Source organism: Nycticebus coucang, chromosome 20 (assembly GCF_027406575.1).
Source record: "Nycticebus coucang isolate mNycCou1 chromosome 20, mNycCou1.pri, whole genome shotgun sequence".
In the NCBI taxonomy this organism is placed as follows: domain Eukaryota; kingdom Metazoa; phylum Chordata; class Mammalia; order Primates; family Lorisidae; genus Nycticebus; species Nycticebus coucang.
The window spans coordinates 40,579,121-40,605,026 of NC_069799.1; the positions used below are offsets into that span (position 1 = coordinate 40,579,121).

Below are 25,906 nucleotides of genomic sequence, written 5' to 3' on the forward strand. Positions count from 1 at the left end.
GGTAAATAAGGTGGTTATGGTTAATTTAGTACAGAGTTTCAGTTTAGGAACATGAAAAAATTCTGGAGATGGATGGTCATGATGGTTGCCCAACAAAGTGAATGTTCCCTATAATGCCTCTGAGCTGTACACTTAGAAATGGCTAAAATGGTAACTTCGGGGGGCGCCTCTAGCTCGGTGGGTAAGGGTCCCGGCCATATACACCCGGCCAGCTAAAATAACAATGACAACTACAATAACAAAAACAGCCAGGAGTAGGGTGCTGGCCCCATATACTGGAGGTGGTGGGTTCAAACCTGGCCCCGGCCAAAAACTGGAAAAAAAAAAAAAAAACCAGCCAGGCATTGTGGCAGGCACCTGTAAACGCAGCTACTTGGGAAGCGAAGCAAGAGAACTGGTTAAGCCCAAGAGTTTGAAGTTGCTGTGAGCTGTGACACCGCAGCACTCTACCCAGGGTTATAGCTTGAGACTCAGTCTCCAAAAAAATAAAATAAAATGGTAACTTCAACTCTGTCTATTTTACCACAAAATTCGTTTTTAAGACAAACAAAAACACAGCCATCTACAAACGAGGAGGAAACGTCTGCATAAGTCCAGCAGCTCTGAGTGTGAAAGGGCCTGACATAGGAGTCTCAAACAAACGCCACCTATGTGTTTCAGCTGGATATAAAGGGTGGAGAGCAGGCAGAAAACAACCTGATGCACACAAACGCATGTGTCAACAGGTGGGATGGGCAAGTGGGAGGCAGAGGCGACGTGACTCTTGCGTGTGGAGGCATCAGTCATACTATTAATATAAAGGCAATGCAATGCAGAACAGCCCCACACTTCAGTCAGTAAGCCATGCAGGTAAAGCCTGAACCACAGTTGTTCTTTCCGTCTGGGAAAAACACCTTATGATCCTCCAGGAACAAAAGGAGGTGGAGGTGCTGGCACAGTGGGGAGCTGCCAGGAGGTCATCTTCCACTTGCCCCCACTTCCCCAGTAGCTGTCCTAAGATAGCTTCGCATTGCCTCCTGGGTTCTCATGGGGGACACCTAGCTCCAGACAGCGCTCCTGCACAGAAACCCACTCAGCTGCAATCTAGAGCTGGCTCCTCTGCAGCAGGGAAGACCATGACTCATGTGGTCCTCGGCCCCTTTTGTTTCAGGGTCACCCTTGTTGGCCTGTTAGGGTTTGCAGGAAGCTGGTATCTTTGTCTATTCTTCTCTCTGCCTAAGTAATGACCCATCTAGACCTAAAAGTGGTTTGCTGCATCCCCACAGGTCAAGTCAGTCAAGACTTTGCCTTGACCTGTCTACTATGTGAGCTAAAAAGGAAGCAGTCACAATTGGCACCACGTTCTCAAGACCAACTACTGCTACAAGATAAATGGTAATCTGTACCTGTGAGCAGGATGAGGAAGGCTGTTTGCTGCCAAAATTAACCTTTCCTTCTCATGAACAGTACGGTCTTCTCTCTCTGCACTGAATCCCCCCGTCCTTCAGGGCAGAGACACGCTCTCATCTACTCTCCTTCGTAATCCTTTCCAGCTCCGGGGAGAATGCCTCATGCAGTAGCAGCACTCAGTAATATCACTGACCATCTCACGATCCCACACAATGCTGTTTTGTCCCTGAGCTATGCACGGATAAGCTGCTTCTCTTTGATTTCACAGAAGCAGCAAGCAAAATCACTTGAGTTTAAAAAAATAAATGAGACTTAAGATCACATATTCAGGCATTATGACTGAGTCTGGATGTCACTGTGATGTTCTCTAATGGAAAATATTACATCCATATTTCTCTCTTTTTTTTTTTTTTTTTTGCAGTTTTTGGCCAGGGCTGGGTTTGAACCCACCACCTCTGGATATGGGACCAGCACCCTAATCCTTTGAACCACAAGTGCTGCCCACATCCATATTTCTTAAGGGGGTAAAAGCACTCTTTTTTCCAAACAAAGAGAAAAATGATTTCTAAAAAGCAAATATCCTGCCAGAAATTAAGGCAGCACTCAAGAAATGATGAGGACATATCAAAAGAACGTAGCTTGAAAAGGCAACCGTGTGAAGAGGATACCAGTCGAACTTCAGACAATTTGAGCAACAAAAAATGGGAAAAGATTAAAACTTATTGAAGGAAATAAGAATCCACAACCCCATACAGATAAACATATAAATGGTGAGAAGGGAGAGCTCTCCTGCACAAGATGCCTCCTAAAAAACAGAGAAAGAGCTAGAAAATCATCAGTGGGCACTAAAGGGAGTGAGGGAAAGTTTGATAAGAAATAGGTATCTACACAGCCTCAATCTCCCCATGAGTTACTTATTAATGACAAAGGAAAAACCAGCAACATTACACAGAAGAAACCTACAACCACTGATCAAAGCCAGCATCACCAATGCTGAGATAAACAGACAATGCGCGCCTCTTGAGATGATGCGTTGCTTCCGTGGTATTCCTGCCAAAAACGCATAATCTCAGTCTAATCAAGAGAAAACACTGGCAAACCCAAATTGAAGGATATTTTACAAAACGGCAGACCTGCTCTTTAAAATGCCTAGGTAGGTAGGAAATGCATGGTAGTTGCTAAATGAACACAGTGTTTACTGAGAGTGTCCCAGGTGCTAGTACTGCACTAGGTGATGGGGACAGCACGGTGGGCAAGCCCAGCACAGTCCCTGTCCTTGCGGGATTTATATTCTGGGGTACAGGGAGAAACACACAAGAAACAGGCAAATGAAGATAATTTCGGTCTGAGGCAAATGTTATCTAATAAAGGTAAATTGACACAAGTGAGGGCCTCTTCTATCAGAGAGGGGACAAGTCATCCCTTGTTCTGAGGGAGAGACCCCTGAGGAGATGACACAGCATGCCCACGAGCCAGCCCAGGAACACTGGGGAGAACAAGCAAGACAGAAGTCATGACCTGTGGCAGCATGAGAACACCAAGGGGCCCTAGTGGCCAGAGTCACTGTGAGAAAGGAGGTTTATGCATCACACAGGGACAAACAGGGATGACTTGGGCCTAGAAGTTTGTGCTTCTGACCACAAGAGAAGCCAAACAGGGGTTATAAACACAGCAGTGACATGATCCTCTTCACATCTGATAAGGGGAAAGAGACGGGATTACAAGAAAGAACAGATTAAGGAGAATGGATTGTAGGAAGCAATTAATATTATCCCAGATCTTAACACAATAACTAAGAAAATGCCAGGAAGGCTATGTTAACCAGTGTGATGAAAATGGAGCGGGGCGCCGGCCCCATATGCCAGAGGTGGTGGGTTCAAACCCAGCACCGGCCAAAAACTGCAAAAACCAACAAACAAAAAAAAATATATATATATAGATATAGACAGATATGTCAAATGGTATATAAAACCAGTGTATGGTGCCCCATGATTGCATTAATGTACACAGCTATGATTTAACAAAAAGATATATATATATTATCCTAGAGATATCTGCAACCGCAAAACACAGTCTTTTTCCCCTGTCAGGGTCTAACCATAAACAGCAGCATCACTGCCAAAACTAAACCCACAACAGCAGAGCATCATGTGAGTAGTATGTGAATAGGTCAAGTAGTAGAAGCAGGTTTTCCGAAGGTGCATACCCAGCAAATCTTGTTGAGATCCACAAAAACACTCCCCCTGTCCCCACCTCCTCCATCTCCACGCCCCCTTCCCAGTCTCCTCACCCACACACTCTGGGTGCCCCAACCCAGGGGTCCACAAAGGCTGTTAACAGAGCTGTCTCCCACATGCCAACTCCCAGAGACCAGTGCGCTAGTCTCAAGTTCTATTAACCAACAAAGCAACATCTTAAGATGCACAAGCTTAAATGATTACTACACATTAATATGCTCTAATTGTTGCTACCACTGGACTGTTCAAATCTAACTCCAAGAACAAAAATCAAAACTACAACTATGCAGTTGGTGAACTGTCTTTAGGTTTTACGGGACTCATCTTCTGACTTACCTACAGAACAAAAAGAGAAGCTGGGCAGTGCCTGTGGCTCAAGGAGTAGGGTGCCAGCCCCATATACCAGGGGTGGCAAGTTCAAACCCGGCCCCAGCCAAAAACTGCAAAAAAAAAAAAAAGCTCTCAATTTCTATTTTTATAATATAAAATTTCTTGCAGTGAACTCAGAATACACATCATTTAAAAATGCTATGGAAATAAACAAGCAAAAATGTCCATGAAAACCTTTCCTGTATCTTTATAATTTATTGAAACCAATTAAAGCCAAAAGCAAAACCCCATGAAAACACTAAATGGGCAGTTTTAGAATATAAATGCTAACTTCATTTCAGGTTATATAAACTGCTAAAAAAAAATCTAAGATGAGAAAGCTGACGGATGTTCACAGCATAAGGACATTTTTTTTTAAGTGGATAAACCTGGAACTTATAAGAGGCAAAGAAAGAGAAAGAGAAATAATAATTATAATAACCATTAAGTTTTCCACTTTGTTATCAAAAGTCTCAAAAATGTTTTAAAAAATTTCTTAATATAAATAACCTTACCCTCAACTAAGGTTCCTCTTTTCAAAAGTGTCCCCAATTTTAGTTTTATCCAAACTAATTCATTTTAGCTCTATTACATTTGGAATCCATTAGGAAAAAATCAGATATGGATTTTAACAATATGTGTTTGAGAAAATTATTTGCAAGTACTCTCCTCTGAAATTTGCTGACCCACCCACCCATTCACTAACTCTTCCAACCCTATCCCCTGTATCCACCCCATGATGGCACACAGGAATGGGTGCAGTCACATCCATCCCCTAACCCCAATTCTGAACTTTGCCACCACTGCGTGGACACCCTTTCACAGGGGAAGCCATCCCATCAGTTGGGTTGAGTAAACGTAATCTTTTGTCTGGAAACACTGAGATCTGCTCAGTCTTTAGTGGTCCTAGAACCAAGGACAATGGGGTGGCCACTTCCCACCACGTATACACAAAGAAAGCCAGCTATTATTATGAAGAATAAAGATTTACAGAAAAATAAATTTGAGACATAATGAAAGATAAGACAAAGAGATAAAATAACACTAAGATACTAAAGGAGCAAGCTGTCTCAGTGCCTACAGATTCCAACTCTCCATAAGACTGTTATGCTCCTTAACTTGATCTCCGCAAAACATCCTCATATACAATAACTCTTCTCTCCCCCACCCCCCATCCATTTTGCTGGATTTCTGTTTCTTATGACCAACAGAATCTCAATCAATGCTTGTCCCCAATATATCTGCTGGTGTTCACACTCTTACATAACCATCCTTGGGAGGACCTCAGTGACTCGGATGGACCTTGGTGACTTGACTCCAATCAACAGCTGTGATGGGACATCATTTCTGAGCTTAAGTTACAAGAAGAAAATGACTTCCACTTGGCAAGTCTTCCACTCTTCCTCTCTCTCAATCACTTGGTCTGGAGGAAGCCAGGTGCCTTGCTGTGAGAGGCTCTACAGAGAAGGCCCATGTGGTGAGGAAGTGACGTCCAAAGCCAGCAGTCAGTGTGCATGGATGGCCAAATAGCTATGTAAATGAGTAGGAAGTGATCTCCCCTAGTTGAGCCTAGTTGAGTCAGCCACAGCTTGACTGTAATCTCAGGAGACATCATAAACTCGAACTAAGCTGTACCCAGAGCCCTAATCCACAAAAACTGAGAGGTTATAAATGAGATTGGCTTAAGCTAGACAATGGTGGGGTAATTTGTTACTCAGCCTGATAACAAATACAAACATCACATTAAAAAATAACATTCAGATAGGTCCATTTCTTTTCAGAAAAATTCAACTGTGCTATGAAAACTGGTTTAAAAGGGGCACAATGTATTGCAGCAAAAGGCTCTGACCCCAGTATCAGAAGATGCACTCTCAGACTGAGAACTGCCATGAAGTAGCTGAGGGACGCTGAGGAGCAGCTCCTCTGAGCAGCTCAGCTCTTATCTGTACAATGAGAATCTTTACGGTCTTCAATGGCATGAACATCCTATGATTCTACAAAGGCTAGCTTCTCATACTCCACAAATAGTATATCCTTTTCACAGTTCTAAAGACATCTATTCTGTCCTATGCGCTAAAACTGTCAGTGATTATTTTCCAGAATTCAGAGTATACAAAAAATATAAAGGAAACTGTTCTCCAGTGCTCATCTGTCATTATGAAATTTCTCTTCCAACAAATGACCTCTTAAAGAGCATTCATTAAAGATGTTGGGGAGTAAGCCACCATTCAAGTTCAACTAAACTACCTACTAACTTCAAAACAAACATCTGTCCAGATCTTTCCATAGCAGATTTCCTTCTGCCTGCAGCAACCTTGCCTGCCTCTGCCCCAACCCCACCCCTCTCACCCTACTACATGCCCACCACCCAGGCCATTTCTTGGTCTCCCTTCTACCTCCAGACCTGGTACTGCAGTATTGTAATCACTTACTTGCATCTGTCTCCCCTCATGGATCATGAGGCCCTTAAGGGCAAGGTCCAAGTAATACTGTTCTTTGTATTCCCAGAACCTAGTAGGGAGATTGGAACTAAGAACTTGGACTGCCCAGTCTGTTGACTTACTAAGGAGTGCACAACTCCCATGGGGCCTCAAATTCTCATACATCCAGAAAACATCCTCCTCCTCAGAGCTACGCACCTACAATGGTAACGGCTGTAGGCCTAGTCATTACAGGCGCTGCTAATTCTCCCCAGCCAACACTCGCCTATAGAATTCCATCTTCTCTCCAACAACTTCTCCGTGGTTGAAGAGAACACATTCTAGAAATACTTCTAGGGAATGCAGCCATATGCTACAAACATTGGTTTAAAAGGAAAATAATAGAACTCCACTAACTTCTCAGCTGTCTAGTTCCTTACAGTACTAGCTTATATAACCTCTTATCTATAGCAAGAATTTCAAACTGAACAGGCACCACTTTTGAACTCTGAAAAAGTATTTTAAAATATAATAGCTTTGTAATAGTTCTTAGGCCGCAGTCACTCCACACGGTGACCCCCACCATCAACATTAAGAGTCATTTTCAAATTAAAAGTATTAACAAGAGACATGCATTTTAGATAAAGATATTAATGGAATAATGCAACTGAACTGAAGGCTAAACATTGTACACCAGTCATCATAAAATACTTGAAAACCAGATTAATTATTCATATATTCAGAAGTAAACATGGCTAACTTAGATCTCAGTGACTGCTTCCAACACAAAATGGATAAATTGGACCGTGAAACTGTGCAATGAAAAACAGTTCCACAGATTAGGCTGAAGGCACTGAGGTGCAGTATGGTCTTAAGAGAATACGATCTCAGACTTATTTATGAAATTATCTACGAAAAGCAGGTCAACTTAAGGAGATGATCAGCATAGGGAGGGAGTCAACTATTGAGGTTCTATTGTATTCTCATTTTGTACAAAGAGACTGTGCATTTGAAGAACAGCTAAAAGAACTAAAGAATATATAATAGAATTCACAGACCAGACTGCAGTACATGTAGACCTAGCTCCTCGTGTTGACCACCTTTGATGTTTATCAGTTTCTTGCAATCCCTTGTTTGGACAACTTACAGAGATTCTATTGTATTTACCCTCAGCAAGGCTAGGCCTTCCCTGAGAGGCCTCACATTTTGTGGAAGAAGGCATACACTGGGCTTGTTTAAACTTCAGATTCACTCCAAAAATAATACTTCAGATCACTTTTGAGGACCTCAGAATACAAAAAGAATACAAAGTAACCGAAGTAGGGAGGCTTCCACATGGCCTAACTTGACCTGAAGAGTTCGTTTTCCATGTCACTTCCATGTGTGCCACATCATCAAGGAGAGGTTCATTCTCTTAACTCCAAGTAACATCCCTAATTGGTTCTGCACATGGTGACGGCCCCAAAAGTCAGAGCATCCTTCCCGTCTTTTTTCTACCAGGGGCCTTTTGATCCCATGGTAATGGTCCAGGCAACCCAGTCTCCCTCTGCGCTCTCTAACAGCAGTGTTGAAAACCACCTCTTTAATGAATAGCTCTTCTTTCAAAATAACAACTCTCCTAACAAACGGTAGGTGCTGTATGGCCTGGGGGGGTTGACTAAACTCTTTCAACCACAAGCTTTCGGACAATCTTCGACTTTAGGTATTACTTCTACTATCTACTTATAAACGTGCTTACTTCTAAGAGACCAATACGTTCAGTTCAAATATTCTTAGAGAAAACATTTAATTGTCAGAAATACTACTATATCGCCACATTCTTAGGAGGTTCCTTTATCTAGGCAATTTGCTAATCAAGACTCAAATTTTTAAACCTCTATTTCAAGAAACCCACACCACCATTTCCTCAATCCAGCAAGTGAGTTTGAGTAAAGAAACTGACTGTTAAAGTAATTTACATGGTCTCACCTCTATTTTCTCCTACACAGTGTAACACTGCATCACAACAGGGGCTTTTTCCCCTCCCTACAAGTTTTCTACGAACTAAGTCCTTGAACACCAGATCCTTGAATCAAATAGCCCTTCTATTTAGCACCTGCCTCAGGGGGCCAGTTCATCATGCTGCAGTTCATGAGATTCAAATGGTCCAAAAAATACAAACTGCACTCAGCACTCAAATCAAGCTAAAGCTACAAACTGTCAGAAAATGTACGCAGATCAGAGCTTTACAAACTCCTGTCATTCCATTTATGAATTCCTCATCATAACAAACTCAACAAAGTCAGTCCATTGCATTAATAAAATATGAAGCATACATACACACGGAACTGATATTAGAAAGGAAATAAAAAAATAAAACTGCGGTCTAAAAGAAGAAAAATTTACCACCTTTTCAGTATGATAAACTACACAAAAAGGAAAAAAGAAACGTGTAAGGGGAAAGCTTTAAGTGAATTATGAATCTGAGTTAAAGAAATTATACAACTTCCAAGCACATATAGAAAATTATCCCATCATCCAATGTGAGATCAGGGTCTTTTCTGTCAAAACTACCACTTAGAACATAAAGGTCTAAAGTTAAAACAATGCAGCCCTCTGCAAAGCTGGAGGAGAAAGGATAGAGCATCACTCACATCAAAAGATGAAGTTAATGGAGCTGTGAACCTAGAGAAATCCTCCCTAAAGCCTTGTATGTGTGAAAGTGACAAATGCAAAGAAAGCAGAACCACTGAGAAGTTACCAAGTTTGTCCTTCACCTTGACTCCTAGAGCTTGTAGCTCCATGATTCTCAAGCAGAATAGACAAGTTGCCCTCTCAAGGGGAAATTTCACTTGGCAACATCTGGAGACATTTTTCATTGTCATGACTTGGGTACCAGTGCTGCTCCTGCTTCTGGCATCTAGTGGGTAGAGGTGGATGCCACTGAACACCCTACAGTCAACAGGCAGCCCACACCAACTCCAACAAAGAATTATCCCACCCAAAATGCCAACAATACTGAGGCTGAGAAACTGTGTTGTAGCTTCCTGAAAAATTCCTGCTATGTTGAAAGTGTCCCTGAATTTCACACAAAGAAGCTAGCTAGCCTCAGCAAATGACTAATCAAGACAGAAACTCATTTATGAAAATCAGCTTATAGCCGGGTGTTGTGGCAGGCGCCTGTAGTCCCAGCTACTCGGGAGGCTGAGGCAGGAGAATCGCCTAAGCCCAGGAGTTGGAGGTTGCTGTGAGCTGTGTGATGCTACGGCACTCTACCGAGGGCAATAAAGTGAAACTCTGTCTCTACAAAAAAAAAAAAAAAGAAAATCAGCTTGGACAACACAACACTAAAAATTTACAGATGCCCTTCTCTGGCGGACATCCATACTCTAGTTTTAACACCATGTTTGCAATCATGTTAAAACCAGATACAGATGGCAGGGGAAAGTCATTCTAGGTCTTGACTATCACCCTTCCACATCCAAAGTAAAGACACAGATGTAGGCTTAGGACCCAGAAGAGTGGGTGGCGAGGACAAGGGCATCCTATGTCCACGAACAGAGCAAAAAGCTCACCCATCTACATGATGTCTTCTCCTCTCTGATTTTCACTTAGCCAAGCATTCCTTCTTTCTTGCCTTCTACAGTTATCCCATATTCCCTGGTATCAGTGGACAATTGGTTCCACGACCCGCAGATCCTTGGGGTCTGACATATTCAAGTGCTGCAGTGCTGCAAAACCCACATATGCAAAAAGGCAGCCCCTCTATATTCTCAGGTTTCACATACCAAGTACACTGTATGTTCATGCTGGTTTAGTTGGAAAAAATCTGCATATAAGCAGATAGGTGAAAGTTCAAACCCACGTTGTTCAAGAGTCAACCATTCTCTTGTCTCAATGCTGTCTTCATCCAGATATCCAGAGTCTCCTGGTTTCATGTCAGACACCCACTGACCTCTCCCCAACAAAGCATTGTCTTCATTCTGAAAATCACTGCCAGGCAGGCTATGCAGTGCAGGTCACTCTCACCGTGCAAGGGCCCCAGACATCATTGAAAGTAAGAACTCTTGTCTACTTCTGGCTGCCTATTTCTGTCATCTCAGTCCTTGCCTGCTGTCTTGCATTCAGTCCTCCCTGGCTCGTGCTACCCTTGCAATGCTGCCATAGCAGCCCTCCGCACGTCTTTTGTCCTTACCCTCCACGTCCAATACCCAGACCTGCAAAAGCTTCATAACATGAGTTTCCAAGTAGTATCCTCCACTTCCAACAGAAGAGAACTGGACAGCCAAATGTGCTTGCAGAGCATGCAAGGTACTTAAGATATGTGGTCTATCAGAAACAGTTATCTTCCACAGAAGCAAACGTTTTACAAAGCAAGAGCAAGTTTTCACCCCTTAGATTTATCCTCACATGGTCAATACCCAAAGTCATCCTTCTGAATACTAGCTTTGCAAGGCTTCCTCCAGACTTCCTACCATAAAATAGAAGAAATGGAAACTCAGACATTGATTCATCTTACAGAATTCTGAGTCAAACATACACTAACACTAAAATGAAGAAACTGTTATCTCTTCAATAACATCAACTTTGGCTTTCAGAAAACAAAGCAATTTCCGATGCAATATAAACCATTTACCAACACTTTTCAAGCAAAGCAGCAACAATCACGCCACATTAAAATAACAGTCCATCACTTACACTTAGTTTGAGGGGAAAAAAGGCTGTGGAAAAATAAGTTTACCCACATAAACTGATTAAAGTAACAATTACTGTAATTGATTAATAAATGTGTAAGCTTGAAATTATGAAACTGGATTAAACATAGCTTAACTTCTTTTTCACCCTACACTTTGGCAGGGTACACAGACAGGCAGGGACCCCTTAAAACCCAGACTTTTTATTTATTTATTTTCTTTTGAGACTTTTGTTGACCTGCACAGAGTGCCATGGCATCATAACTCACAGCAATCTCCAACTCCTGGGCTCAAGCGATCCTCTTGCCTCAGTTTTTCTAATTTTAGTGGAGACAGGGTCTCGCTCTTGCTCAGGCTGGTCTCAAACTCATGAGCTCAAGATATCCACCTGCCTCGGCCTACCAGAGTACAAGGATTATAGCCGTGAGCCACCTCGCCCAGCCTAAAATTCAGACTTTTAAGCAACTATACAAAGTCTAGATAGGCATCTAAAAACTTATTATAAGAACCAGACATAATGGGCGGAACCTGTGGCTCAAGGAGTAGGGTGCCGGTCCCAAATGCCGGAGGTGGTGGGTTCAAACCCAGCCCCGGCCAAAAATCACAAAAAAAAAAAAAAAGAACCAGACATAATTTAAAGCATAATTATGATTATACTAACTGGAATAGCAATAATCAATTAAAATCCTAAAAGTCATTAAAATCCTGATTGCATAATCATTAATGGACAGAATTCTGAATTTAGAGTGAAATCTTTTCTTGAGAAGCAAAAAATAGTCCTCTTATCCTATCCATCCATGTACTAAATTTACTGTTAAATTTGCAGTGTGAGACAAGTTTACTAAATATAAACAAAATAGCTTTAATACTTCTCTTTTTCCTTTTTGCCCAAGAACAGAAGCATCCATCCAAAGGAAAAAAAAACTTGCTTCTAAAATGTCTTAAGCAATACATTCACAGTTTTGAAATATATAAACCCCCAGGCAGAGTATTTCCTATTCATGCTTCACAGTCAGGAGGTCTATAAGAAGAGGTCTATAATCAGAGCTGTCCAAAATAGAAGTGACTTGCATTTCACCACCCAACTAAGATTTCTGCATGTCTCACAAAGCAAACCGGCACAGATGTAATTGCAGTTGCTAACAATTCTCCTTACTGTGCCCCAGCTGTATTTTTCTCAGTACCAGGAGCCAGCTGACATGTCTACAGATGCTGGTACATCTCAGCTGAGCAAGCCACTCCCATCCATCCAATGAAGCCCCATTATACATCCCAAACAAGGAATAAAGACCACAAAATAATGAACCAGGAATTAAATTTATCTATCCTAAGTAATGGGTCTATAGAGTAATGGAACTGGGTTGAAATAAGTTGGGTTTTGTTTTGTTTTTTTAAAGAGATGGGGTGGGTCTATGATGCACAGGCTGGAAGGACTCAAACTCCTGGGCTCAAGCAATCCTCCTGCCTCAGCTTCCCAAGTGGCCAGGACTACAACCTGGAGCAGGTTGAAATAATTTTTAATGAAAGTTGTATAACCATCCAGGCTCAGTGGCTCACACTTATAATCCTAGCACACTGGAAGGCTGAGGCAGGATGATCACTTGAGGCCAGGAGTTAGATACCAGCTTTAGCAAGAGCCACAACCCATCTCTACTTAAAATACAAAAAATTAGCCAGGCATTGTGTGCAATGCCTATAGTCCCAGATAACTGGGGAGACTGAGGCAGGAGGATCACTTGAATCTAGAAGTTTGAGGTTGCTATGAGCTATGCTGATGCTACTGCACTCTAGCCTGGGCAACAGAGTTAAAAAAAAAAAAAAAAAAGGAAGGAAAGAAAAGAAAGAAAGAAAGAAAAAAGAAAAGATGAAGAAAGAAGAAAGAAAGTAATATAACTTCAGGAGTCTAGACGCTTAGCCCAGAAATAGTGGTAACTGCCAAAACATATTAGAACTTCTTTTATGAAACTGCCTTTCAGACCTTTTTTTCTTTTTTTTTTTGGCAGGGGCTGGGTTTGAACCCACCACCTCCAGTGTATGGGGCCGGCACCCTAACTCCTTTGAGCCACAGGCACCATTCTCTTTCAGACCATTTTTTAGGCCATGCTAAGAAACAACAAAAAAGTTTCCTTACAAACTCTAATATATAGAACGTTGATACTCTATCTAACAAAAGTGAGGAAAAAAGATTTCAAGGTTTTCCGTTTCTGTATTTAAAAAGCAATCTCCCCAACAAGGTGGCAGAGTAGCTAAGAAGGTAGTAGTTTGGAGCTGACCAACCCTAAGATGGCCCTCTCTTGTCAGAGTCACCAAGAGACCTTCCAGCCAAAACCTTACTTGGGTCTGTGGGACCTGCAGGATCTGTGTGCTCCCAAACTGACATGCTCAATTTTTGCTTTAGCAGATCCTTCTTCCCAGGCTAGCAGACTGCAAAGGAAGCCCCCAGGAGAAGCAAAGGAAGAGAGCCATAGCCAGAAGCTCCAAGCAGCACAAGAAGCCAATAAGGGAAGAAGAAAGGAGGCTGGACAGCTTCCCACCTCCCTCAACTGTGGCTCTAGTCAGTTAAGAGTCCTTCCTAAAGAAACAAACACAAACAGCCCCCATAACCTGCTTGAGACTACTTGAGCTTATTTTTTTCAGTCCACCAACTCTCCTTTATTGAAAGCAGTATCTTAATATAATAAAGCACATTTATGTATGCCTCAAAACCCTTTCCTTTGAAGAATTATTAAAAAAAGCCCTGGCTTCAGCTTCCATCTAAGGAGCATGCTGGAATGCCTGGGAATGTGGCTTCCATGACAGTCAGGAGACTGCCTGGGTAGGCTCCACTTTCCCCACGAGTCAAGGAAAGCTTTTTCAAATATTTATTCCACTGCTGCTACATGGTACTATATTGAGATTTTGGAAAGATGTAACCAAGAAGAGCAATGAATGCTAGAAAAAGTAGTTATTTCTATTCCAAATTCTACAGTCAGCAAGCTTCCCACTCAAAGGTCATACAGCTCTATATAACCTTGGGTTATCCTGCTCTAAATTCCAGTTCTGATTCAGGCCTGACTGCCTTAAATCCTGCCCTGATATCTTTGTTCGGATGAGCCCCACAGGCTTCTAGCTTCTCTGGCTATGGACAGTCCAAACACAACTGGAACATACTTCACATTTAATATAAGAAAATCATTATAAGTGCCATGTTCAGAATGGTATGTGTTCATCTAGTAGTTTTAGGTTTATTGAACATTTTGGCCTCATTCTGATCCTTACAGAGGCACTTCAGCATGGAAGTCAAGGCAGCATTTTTAAAAACTTTCTTTAAGAAGAGGAAAGTGAGCTCATTGGGGCAGAGGCCCCATAGCAACAGCGGAGCCAGTGGAGCTGCATCTGGAATGCAGGTCTTCTAGTTACCATGCTCCTGCTCTCTGCCCTCTACCACACCTCACAGGGCTAAAAGCACACACTATAAAGCTCTTGAGAAGAGCCCTCTCTCCATTTACCCTCTCTGAGCCTAGGCTAGAATAATAATGTTGGGTCTCAGAGCAGAGACGAAATGGCCTCCTGACCAAGACTCCAAACAACAAACCACTGAATATTTAAAGACGATGAGAAATGCTACAGGGAAAAGTGAACTCTCTCCTGTTCCCAACTACAAGTGAAAGATGAGACTGAACACAGGAGATGGCTCAAATCAGCTGCCATTACTGTGGACTTACCTTCTTGCCCCAGCGTTGAATCGTGAAAGGATTCAGACTCTGAAGTATGACAAGTATGAGATTGTCAATAGCCCTCTTATAAAAAATACCAAACACTGTTTCCTTAAAGTAAGTCCAACATGACACACTTGGAGCTAAATCTCCAAGTCTGTGATTAAAACAGAATTTCAAAGTCACTCAAATATCTTCCTTCTCATTTTTTTTTCTTTTTCCTTTTTGGTTCTCTTCCCCTTCCTGGCTAGGAATAAATTTAATCTTTGCATTAATTTCAACTAACCAGAAACATAAAAGCAAGACAATCAGCTTTGTAGAAGAGGGTGAGAAAATCCACCAATCCACACATTTATTTAATCTTCACTCTTCTTTAAAAAACAGGAAGAAGAACAGAGCCTGTGGCTCAGAGGGTAGTGCAGGTACTACTGAGGGTAGCGGGTTCAAACGCTGTCCCGGACAAACTGCAACAAAAAAAATAGCCAGTGCTTGGGCGGTGCCTGTGGCTCAAGGAGTAGGGCACCGGCCCCATATGCCGGAGGTGGTGGGTTCAAACTCAAACCCCGGCAAAAAAAAAAATAATAGCCAGTGCTATGGTGGGTGCCTATAGTCCCACCTACTCGGGAGGCTGAGGCAAGAGACTCGCCTAAGCCCAAGAGCTGGAGGTTGCTGTGAACTATGACACCGCTGCACTCTACCAAGGGTGACAAAGTAAGACTCTGTCTCTAAAAAAAAAAAACAGGAAGAAAAGTAAAAGTCCTAATCACAAAGTATTTCTAGGGAAAAGTACACAGACAATGACTGTGAATCTCTTAAAAAAAAAAAAAAAGTAGGCTGGGCCAGGCACCAGGAGGCTAGGATTCTAGACATGGATCATTCCCTAATTAGCTGTCACAGGGGAGCTGAGCCATGGAGGCAAGTGACAGCAGACTGAATTCCAACTGACACTAACAAGCTATGGCACCTTCAGCAGATTTCTTAACTTTTAAGGCTCAATTTCTCTGCCTGTAGAATGGGAAGGATAAGATGAAGACTAAGAAAGATGACACAGGCCAAGTAATTAGCACAGTTCTCAGCCCGAAGCCAACACAGTAAATTCTTCTACCATTGTCCATAATTGGCATGAGCTGGGCAAGAGAATGCACCTCTCTGAGATTCAGTCTTCCCATCTGCAAAATGAGGGTGTAGGAACAAACGACTCCCTGATTTTAAATGACAGCAGAAAACAGGAAAATTATGTAGAGACAGGTCACAGAGCCATCATCAGCGCTGTGAAGAATGGCTCTCTTGGCAAATCTTTCAACTGAACCTCTCCACACAGCTAATTAACACAAAGTCAGTCCACGCTGGGTCAGAGGTCTTCACACATCTTGCAGGCAATAAGGCTAATAAATCTTAGCCTGGAGAGAAAGTCCACAGGTATGGTTTTGCCCACCAGGGCTAGTAATGTTAATGTAGGACTAAGACTCAAGAAACAGGCTCAGCACCTGTGGCTCAAGCAGCTAAGGTGCCAGCCACGTACACCTGAGTTGGTGGGTTCGAATCCAGCCTGGGCCCGCCAAACAACAATGATGGCTGCAACCAAAAAAAAAAAAAAAAAAGTAGCAAGGCGTTGTGGCGGGCGCCTGAAGTCCCAGATACTTGGGAGGTGGAGGCAGGAGAATCACTTGAGCCCAGCTGTTAGAGGTTGCTGTGAGCTGTGATGCCACAGCACTCTACTCAGGGCAACAGCTTGAGGTTTTGTCTCAAAAAAAAAAAAAATAATAAGACTCAAGAAACAGCACCAAAGAGATGACATTAAATAGGCTGTAGATAGTCAAAGAAACCAAGAGTAATGATGTAAGCTCATAGTACAAGAGGTACTTGGATTTTAAATTACTCCTATGTCTCCCTACCCTTTTAATAGCAAGGATGCTTTTTCTGGTTATCCCTCTGGTGCTTAGGATGACCTCTAAGCTGTAGACTTAGCTGTAACTCTGGCTGTAGAGAATTCAAATACTATTGCGGGGTGCCCAAGTATGCTGATTTTGTGAAGACTTTTACTACTTACCTGTGGTGTCAGATATCATGAAAAGTATGCAGGGAACCTTTTTTATTTTTTTGCTGATCAGCTGTTGTTAGTGTCTGTACTTAACATGTGGCTCAAGACCACTTTTCTTCCAATGTGTGGTAGAGGAAAAAAAGGTTGGACAACCCTAGTTCACTGCATATCCTATAAAACATTTCATGTTTAATGAAGAAAAATCAACGTGAAAATGGTTATGTTTATAACTGCATAGGTGCCTCTAGTACTTTTTGGTTAATTAAGTAGGCAGTTTGAGCCTCATTTTGATCCTTAAGGAGATAAGGCCATAGTTAAAGTCTCTCAATGAAAGAGACAAGCAAAAATCATTAAACATAATACAATGTTAAATACATTTCCTTTAGCCATGACTTCCTTTCAGTTTGAGTCTTCTTTTTTTTCTTTTGTTATGCTTTAAAACATTAAGTTTCACTTTTCAGGACTTCACCCTATCTGCTAACCTCTCAAGTTCAAATACAAACAAAGCCAAAAAGTTCAACAGCCAATTTCCTTTCATTATAATAAATCCCCTTCATGCTCTCCTTCCGTTCTGCTTCCCCTCACTCAAGAAATACATGATGTTGTTCTCACTTAGATGTCCTTAAATGGCTAGCTTCAGTCAACACATTCATTCAACAAACATTTACAGAGTATCTTCAAAGAATCAGGCACTATTCTAGGCACTTGGGTTATGTCAGTGAACAAAACAAAAAATATCCTATTGGAATTTACATGCTAGTAGGTGGAAGAAGTTATCATTACCTAGGTATATGCTTATACGGGCATTTTGAGGTGATGTGGAGTAGAACAGTAGCTCAGAGACTGCATACTAGGAATGCAGGGTGGCAGGAAAGTTGTTAAATCGATGACTGGGAAAGCCTCCCTGAAAAGATCAGACTTTTACCAAGACCAGAGGCAGAGGGAGTTAGTCTAGAAGACACACCAAGAACATCTCGGGCAGAGCAAAGACTCTGGGGTAGGTCTACGTCTGGCATGTTCCAGAAAGAGTAGGGAAGGAGGGCAGAGTGGCTGGAACGAACAAGCAAACCCGTGGGTTGAGGAGGGCAGGCAAAACACAAAGAGCCCTGGAGTCTACTGTGAGCAAATGCCTTTTGTTCCATGTGTAGTGAGGAGTTGCAGCAGTTTTGAGAGGAAGAATGGTGTGTTAAAGTTTTTTAAGGATCTCAGCCTTGGCTGCTGTGTTCAGAACAGACTATAGCAGGCAAGGGTGAAAGCGGACAGACCGGGTGGGCTGGCAGAGATGACAGCTGCTTAGATCTTCAGAAGAGAAGCAGGAGAGGTTTTGAGAGTGGTCAGATTCTGGATATATTTTGAAGGCACAGGGCCATGCTTGCCTAGCAAATAAGATATAGGAGAAACCAAGCTGTCAAGGATGACAGGTAAGCTGTAAATAAAAAAGTTGCCATCAATCACTTTGAGGCAAAGCCCTAAACTGACACTACAGTACAGTGGTTACAAATATCCTGATTTACTTGTTCTCATCACATTCTAAACCTGCTGTAGTCCACCCACAGATATAATAATGAAGTTGAATAACTATTATGGACAGATGAAGTTTCTTCTCTGAGAAGCTATGCCTATCACTGCAATGACAGCAGACCAGAAGGCAAGCTCAGACTAGTTAATGTTTGAGGGCTAGCCAAGCAACAATGGGAAGTTTCCATTCACCATTTATTGTCTATGTGACTTTGGGCAAGTCATTTCTCCTCCTCAATGCTTCATTTCTTTGTCTTAAAGTAAGTTTAATATTACTCACAGGATTATTGTGTGTTCTATGGGAATGAATAGAAGCCAAGCACTTAGATTAAGCAATATATATTCAGGCAGTAGCAACTGTTACCATCATTATTGTTAAGTGTTATCATTTTTCAATCTCTAGATTATTTTTATGAAAAATAGAAACTAAGGCGCGGTGGCTCACGCCTGTAATCCCAGCACTGTGAGAGGCTGAGGAGGGAGAATCGCTTGAGCTCAGGAGTTCGAGACTCGCCTGAGCAACAGTGAGACCCTGACTCGTGAAAAAAATGGAAAAACCCAGCCAGGCGCCGCGGCGAGCGCCTGTAATCCCAGAGGCTTCCGGAGGCTGAGGCAGCGGGGTGCCTGCAGCCCGAGTCTGAGGTTGTGGTGAGCTACCACGCCCACTGCACTCTGCTCAGGGACATAGGGTGGGACCCTGTCTCAACAAAAAAAAAAAAGAAAAATAGAAACTGAGAAGCCGATGAGTCTAATACAAATTTCAAAACTAAGAATAACTGAAGGCTAAGATTAGGTGATACACTGAGCATATACTAAGATACACAAAGTATTAAGATCCATTAAGTTGCCAGGAGGTATCAGTGAAGTCTAATTAATTATACAGACACTAAAATTGTCACTGAAATTCTACAGGACAAATATTATCCCTTTGTGTGTTTGGGAGTAGAATGGGGAAAACCTTGATACATACATAACATCTCTGCAATTTAAAGAAGCTCGTCTATCAAAGACGACCTATGAACTTCTCTGAACCTTCCAACACTAGTTGACTGGAGATATTTTTCAAGATACAACATGGTACGTGAGCACTTCAATTTTTGATATATACTAGAATCAAGAATTCTTAAGGTACAGTTTTTAAATGTTTGCTAATAATCTATCAATATAATTCAGAAGTTCAAATATATACAGATATAGATATATACAGCTATACAGAAATACACACATCTACATATTCACACTATTTAACTTAAACAAATCTGTTCTCTTCTCCCAGCCTCTAACACTGGATGAATTTCTACCAGAAACATCCCTGAAGAACAGAATTTACCTCGCCAGTGATTCTAAGAAGCCTAGTTGCATCTTAGAACCACCTTGGAGAACTTTAAATTTAGAGTTGAACCTCCATAGTTGACCACTTCCCTACACTGACCACCTCAAGTTGAGCTAATTTCCAGATTACCAGGTACATGTAGTGTATGCCTGGTCTACATATCAGTCCAGCAGGCCTCATTCTTTTTTTTTTTTTTTTTGTAGAGACAGAGTCTCACTTTATGCCCCTTGGTAGAGTGCCGTGGCATCACACAGCTCACAGCAACCTCTAGCTCCTGGGCTTAAGTGATTCTCTTGCCTCAGCCTCCCGAGTAGCTGGGACTACAGGTGCCCGCCACAGCACCCAGCTATTTTTTTGTTGCAGTTTGGCCGGGGCTGGGTTTGAACCCGCCACCCTCGGCATATGGGGCCGGCGCCCTACTCACTGAGCCACAGGCGCCGCCCTGCAGGCCTCATTCTTTATGTTGACTACCTCCATATGCTGACCAGTTTGTTACAGTCCCTTTGGTGGTCAACTTATAGAGGCTCTACTGCCTGGCCCTAGATTTCTGGTCTACCTCAAACCACTGTTGAGAACTGGTTAGATAAATCTTATAAGTATTATTTATTGAATTTGGGAGACAGAGACAACATTATTTAAATGGTGAATTAGTATTTCTGAGTTTAAACTAGCATCACCATATAAACTCGGTTCTAGAGTGAGAGGACACTAGCCTAGACTAGAAATCCTCTTAACCTGCCCTATACGCTCTCAAACTATCCTGAATCTACAAAATAAGATTGCATGTCTTCTAAATATCCTGTTAAAAATACGTGATTACTGAAACTTAGATTTCTTTCCAGCCAAAGAACAACAAATACTATTCCATTATTTTCTGGCAAAATCCTTCTAAGCCTTACGCCAAATAGCTGGTTACAATTACTTTCCTCACCTTCTGTTTCCTTACTATAGTGTATAATAAGCCTGTCTCTAAGAATGTGCATCTTCATTTCGTTTTAATTTTTTCCTCTGCCAGATATTAGTGTACCATGTAAAGGAAAAATTATTTCCAAATGTTTTTGCCTGTCAACATGGCACATAACTGGGCAATGGCTTTCTATAATAAACTCATTTATTAATTCATCCCTTTAAAATACAGTATGTACAGAATATTATATGGTAGACATTTTTTTTCAGGTGCTTGGAGCTATGACAACGATTAAGACAGATCTGGCTTTAATATGCTTCTAGATGCATTTATATGTGTAAATGTAAAAATAAAGTATGCTGCAGTTCAAAGACATCTAAAGTGTAGGTTTAAGATAAAAGAAGTCTAAAATAACAACATTAGAAATGTCATATGGAACCACGATTCACTAAGTGCCTACTATAAACCAGATGTGTTAGTTTCTTTATACATGGTACTCACTTAATAAAGCTGCTGTCCTAAAAAGATGAAATTACCATTTAGAAGAAATTAAAGGGATCCAAACAAGGAGAAAATTATTTCCTCAGCAGGGTTTAAATATGGCTTTCCACATTAGAGGGAATGTTCCAACCTAACATCAACAAGAATGAATTATGAATTGTGTCAATTCATTCACACACAAAAATTTTTCAGATTAGTTCAACTAGATTAACTGTGGGAAGATATATGGGATAAAAAAAGAGAAATCAACTTGTCACAAAAATGTATTTCCAATTTCAAATCTTTTTAAATTGTAAATTATGCAAACTGTATTTTTAAGCAGAATGCATAAATACCATTCTGTAGACACTGTTAGGCTACAGAGCTTATGATAAAATAGTGCTAATAAAGATACTGAAAAACCAGTAAAATAAAACATTACTAGATGCAGTGATCAGTCCTTTAACTTTTTTTTTTCCTTCTTTTTAACAAACTCTAGTCCAAACCCAAAGTCACCAAATTCAATTAGAAATTCACAGGACTGCAATTCAGGCCCATGAGAAAATTGGGTGACTTAACCCAAAGCTATCTGATAATCTTTTAAAAAGCATTCTCAGGAGAAACTATTTGACTCTACCCCTGCAACTGCTACCCACAAAACCCTTTTCTTCCTTCTTTCCCTTACTTTTTAAAGAGAATGGGAATGGGAGACAGCCAAGTGGGGTCAATTGGTAAGGTTGACTCAGGCCAACCCAATTCTCCAACTCCAGGAGAACACCCTGATTCCAAAATGGGAATTCGCTCCTCAGTTTCGCCAAGGCTCATCCCTTCCCTTGCTTTTTAAAGGAGAAACGCTCTCACCCTTCTCGCGCACAACTTGGCTTCCAGCTACAGGCGGGTAGTGCCCGGGAACCTCCCAGAGCGCCCCCGCCCAGCACCGGCCGCTCACCTAGAGACAAGGGCCAGCTTCTGTCACCCTGCCTCCTGCGCGCACACACCCGCCCCCAGCCCCTGCGGTGCTCGGAGCCCCGGGCCGCAAAGTTTCCGCGGCAGCTCGCTCGGGGGCACAGCAAGGGGGGCTCTCGGAGGCTGCCGGGCGCCGCGGTTACACGGACGGAAACCCCGTTATGCGCGGGTCATGGGGACCTGCTGAGGAGGCAGGAGCAGCCCGGCAGCGCCGACGCCGCCCCGGGCGCGGTGTGGGGGTGCGGGGGTGCGGGGTGCCGGGTGCAGGGCCGCGGGGAGGGGGCCCGCCCGCGCTCACCGTCGATGTTCTCCCGGTCGCTGATGTGCTGCAGGTTGCAGCCCGTGTCCTCGCGGCTCAGGTCCGTGTCGGGCCGGTAGGACTCCAGCCGGGAGTGGGCATTCCTCCGGAGCTTGGGGCTGGACGACACGCAGCACGAGGTAGTGTTCCCCATCTTCGGCGGCCCCCAGACTCCTGCTGTTCTCGCCTGGCTCCCGGTCCCGGGGCGCGGGCAGCGGGGGCGTGGAGGGGAAGCCCGCCCGCCCGCCGCCGCGGGAGGGGGCGGAAGCCGCGGCCGGCCGCCGGGTCAGCAGCGGCGGCGGCGACGGGGCCTCGCCATGGGCGGCGGCGGCGGCGACGAGCGGGCGGCGGCCCCGGCTCCCCCTCGGCCTCCGCGCGCGCGCGCCCCGACCCGGCCGGCCTGTCCGCGGCGGACAAGCGCTCGGGTCGGCGCGACTGCGGCCGCCGCGCCTACCTCACCCCGCCGCGGCCATGGCGGGCGGCGCCGCGCAGGCCGCCTCCCCCCTGCCCCAGCCGCGCTTCCCGGTAGGCGGCCGGTTCCCCGGCGACGGCGGCAGCCGCGCAAGAGGTTCCGGTTCAGGCCGGGGACGAGCGCGTCCGCTCCGGCCGGCGGCGAGGGCGGCGAGGGCGGCGGGCGTGGGCGCAGCCCCGGGGCCGGCGAGGCGCGGCGGCGCGGCCGGAGGATGCTCGCGCGCCCTCCCCCGCCGTCGGCGCCCGCCCTCGCCGCAGCCCCCGCCCCGCCCCGTCGCCGCCTCTTCCCTCTGCCCTGGAAGCAGATGGGCGGACGAGAGGAGGCCCCGGGTGCGCGGGCGGCCGGGCTGGCGTGTGGGGTCGCCCTGAGGGGGCGGGCGGCGGCAGCGGCGGCGGGAGCCCGGCGCCTGGGTCTCCGTCCGCCGGGTCTCCGCCTCTCCCCCGGGCCGCGGCGGACGGGGCCTGCCCCAGGGAGAGCGGCGTGCGGCGGCGGACGGGGCCTGCCCCGGGGAGAGCGGCGTGCGGCGGCGGACGGGGCCTGCCCCGGGGAAAGCGGCGTGCGGCGGCGGACGGGGCCTGCCCCGGGGAGAGCGGCGTGCGGCGGCGGACGGGGCCTGCCCCGGGGAGAGCACTGTGCGGCGGCCCTGCGTCCCGGTCCCGCCGGAGCCTCCCGGACCGGGTGGCTTTTATTTTTTTAAGTGTTTAAAAGAAACTGGGCCTTCACTTAGGAGTTCTCCCTAGTTATTTTGAGCTTGGTTCAAGACTTGATGTTGACCTTGTTTTAAGCCCTAAAATAAACCTTGGGGCCCCCAGGGCTTTTTTCAGGTCCAAGTAGTTGCATGGTTTGTTTGGTTTTGTTTTGTTTTTTTTTTAGTTCCTTGCAGATGAATGTGAGGTACAGATAAGTAAGTTAACACAACTCATCAACTATCTTTGTTTTGTTTTGAAAATGCTGTCTGGTTTTGTCATATTGGGAGCAGGATCTGAACTGGTTTTGTCATATTGGGAGCAGGATCTGAACTGGGGCCAGTGAACTAACATAAAGGTATATGACAGCGGCTGGCGTGGGGAACTTCCAATAAATGTGGGTTCCTGTCCCCTCCCAGCGCCCTCCCGACCAAAAGTTTGTTGTTTCTTGCCTTCGTGGTGAAGAATGTAAGGTGTAGAAACGACTTTCCCAGTCCTTTATCCATACAGTCGATGAAGGAATCTTGAGAAGCTCTGGGGGAGAAATGTTTTTGAACAGGAAAAAAAATTAAAAATACTGGTACAGCCTTCTTAATTTTATATATGAGAGAAATGAAATCCCTTGATTAGCCCGGGTCTCGGTACAAATTAGTGACAGAATCAGTCACTAAAAGAGAAGGAATAAGGGAATTGGTATTTATCTAACAGCAACAATGTGTGGACGTCTTGTCAAAGGCTTTATAAACATTTCACTTAATTCTCTACATCTAGTCGTTTTTGTTTTGAGACAGAGTCTCACTTTGTTGCCCTCGGTAGAGTGCTGTAGCGTCACAGCTCACGGCAACCTCAAACTCTTGGGCTCAAGCCATCCTCCAATAGCTGGGACTACAGGCTCCCGCCTCAACACCCAGCTATTTTTAGAGATGGGGTCTCACTCTTGCTCACGCTGGTCACAAACATCTAGTCGTTTTTTAACCTGTGCTGTCCCTTTATCTACAGTGATGTGTGTACGTTTTATAATTCCATCAATAGAAAGTTCTATGCTCTTAACTGTTTTAATGCTATTTGTTAGGATAAGTGGCAGAATGTCCTCGAAATAAATGCCTGCAAAATGATGGTGCTGACCAGATGAGAAAGGAAATGTAAAAGGGATGTTCTAAAGAATTGCGGCCCCAGAGAGAATGGGTAGAGAGCAGCAAGACAAAATAATGTTCTTTATTAAAGCTGTACTGACCTTCCTGCTTCCCAGGAAGGTTTGATTGGGGCGTCCCTGGGAGTCAGTGAATGTGTCTATTCAGATTTATTGGAGTGTACTGTGGTCAGATGGCTGAACACTGGGGAGAGGGGTCCCGCTTTTGTCTATTCTGATTACTGCTGTGTAATTTGGGGCATGTATGAATGGAAGTATCCAGTTATTAAACCATATGTGTATGACATGTCCACTTAGGAGCATTAAACACTTTATTTACATCATAAAATTTATAATATTCATGTATTGTTTGAAGGGCTTAAGAAGAAAAAGAGACCAATAGCACTCAGGTGACAGTGTGGCTGGTTGCATGCTTGCCATCCACGCAGGTCGCTGGGGCAGTGATAACAAGGAATGGCATCTGGAGCTGAGGGAAGACGTGACTAGGGGTCCAGGAGCCACATACGCTTAAAGGGTGGTATAGCCACTGGTCTGCGGGGAATTTTTTGCCCCATCACCACTATCCCCACCCCTTGTTTTACATTCCCACTATATTCTCCTTAGAAATGCACCTGTTTGAACTTATCCAGGAGTGTGACTTCTGGTGCTAAAGCCTTGCCGGCGATTGGTAACTACATTACCAATACACACACGTGTCTTCCAGACAGAGATGCCTCCTCCTGACACAGTGACACTCCAGGAAAAATTAGAGAATAACCAGCTCTGAACAGAGGCAATGTGATGCCAGGGTGATGATAATGAAAGGTGTCGTCTGTTGAACACCTGCTAGAGGCCATGTACTATATATACTAAGTACATTTTATTAATACAGCTACGTTTGTGCTGTTAGCCCCGTTTTGTGAATAAAGACACTTTAACTCTGTTAAGTAAGCCTATCTGAGATCAAAATACTGAGAAATGGCCTAACAAGATTGAACCTGGTTCTGACTCCAAAGTCCAAGAGGTTCCCTTTTGTCTTCATTCACCCCGTCTCCAGCCTCTGTCTTCACAACTCTGAGACTCAAGTGCTGCTGCTCTCCTTTTCTCTTTTCTGTTCTCCTTCTGAAGGAAGCTTGGAGCTGACTGCTTAGGATTCGTTTTAGACTTTTAAGCAGAGAGATAAAGGAGTAAGGGAGCCTTGTTATTTCTGTGGGGCTCAGCCCTTCAGACCAGAGTAAGAAGGGAGGCAATAAGGTGAGAAGCGTTATTGAAAAACAGCTTGCTCGGGCGGCG

The 25,906-nt window shown here is 44.0% G+C and overlaps 1 protein-coding gene across 1 annotated transcript in view; it reads right to left on the bottom strand.

The window, feature by feature from the left end:
* The window catches only part of CCNY (cyclin Y), a 231,397-nt gene extending 208,758 nt beyond the window's left edge, over positions 1 to 22,639 (bottom strand). The window contains exon 1 of the mRNA XM_053572252.1: positions 22,327 to 22,639. Coding sequence (XP_053428227.1) covers positions 22,327 to 22,480 — 154 coding nt within the window. The 5' untranslated portion in view covers positions 22,481 to 22,639. The remainder of the gene's footprint in view (positions 1 to 22,326) is intronic.
* Between the last annotated feature and the right edge of the window lie 3,267 nt (positions 22,640 to 25,906).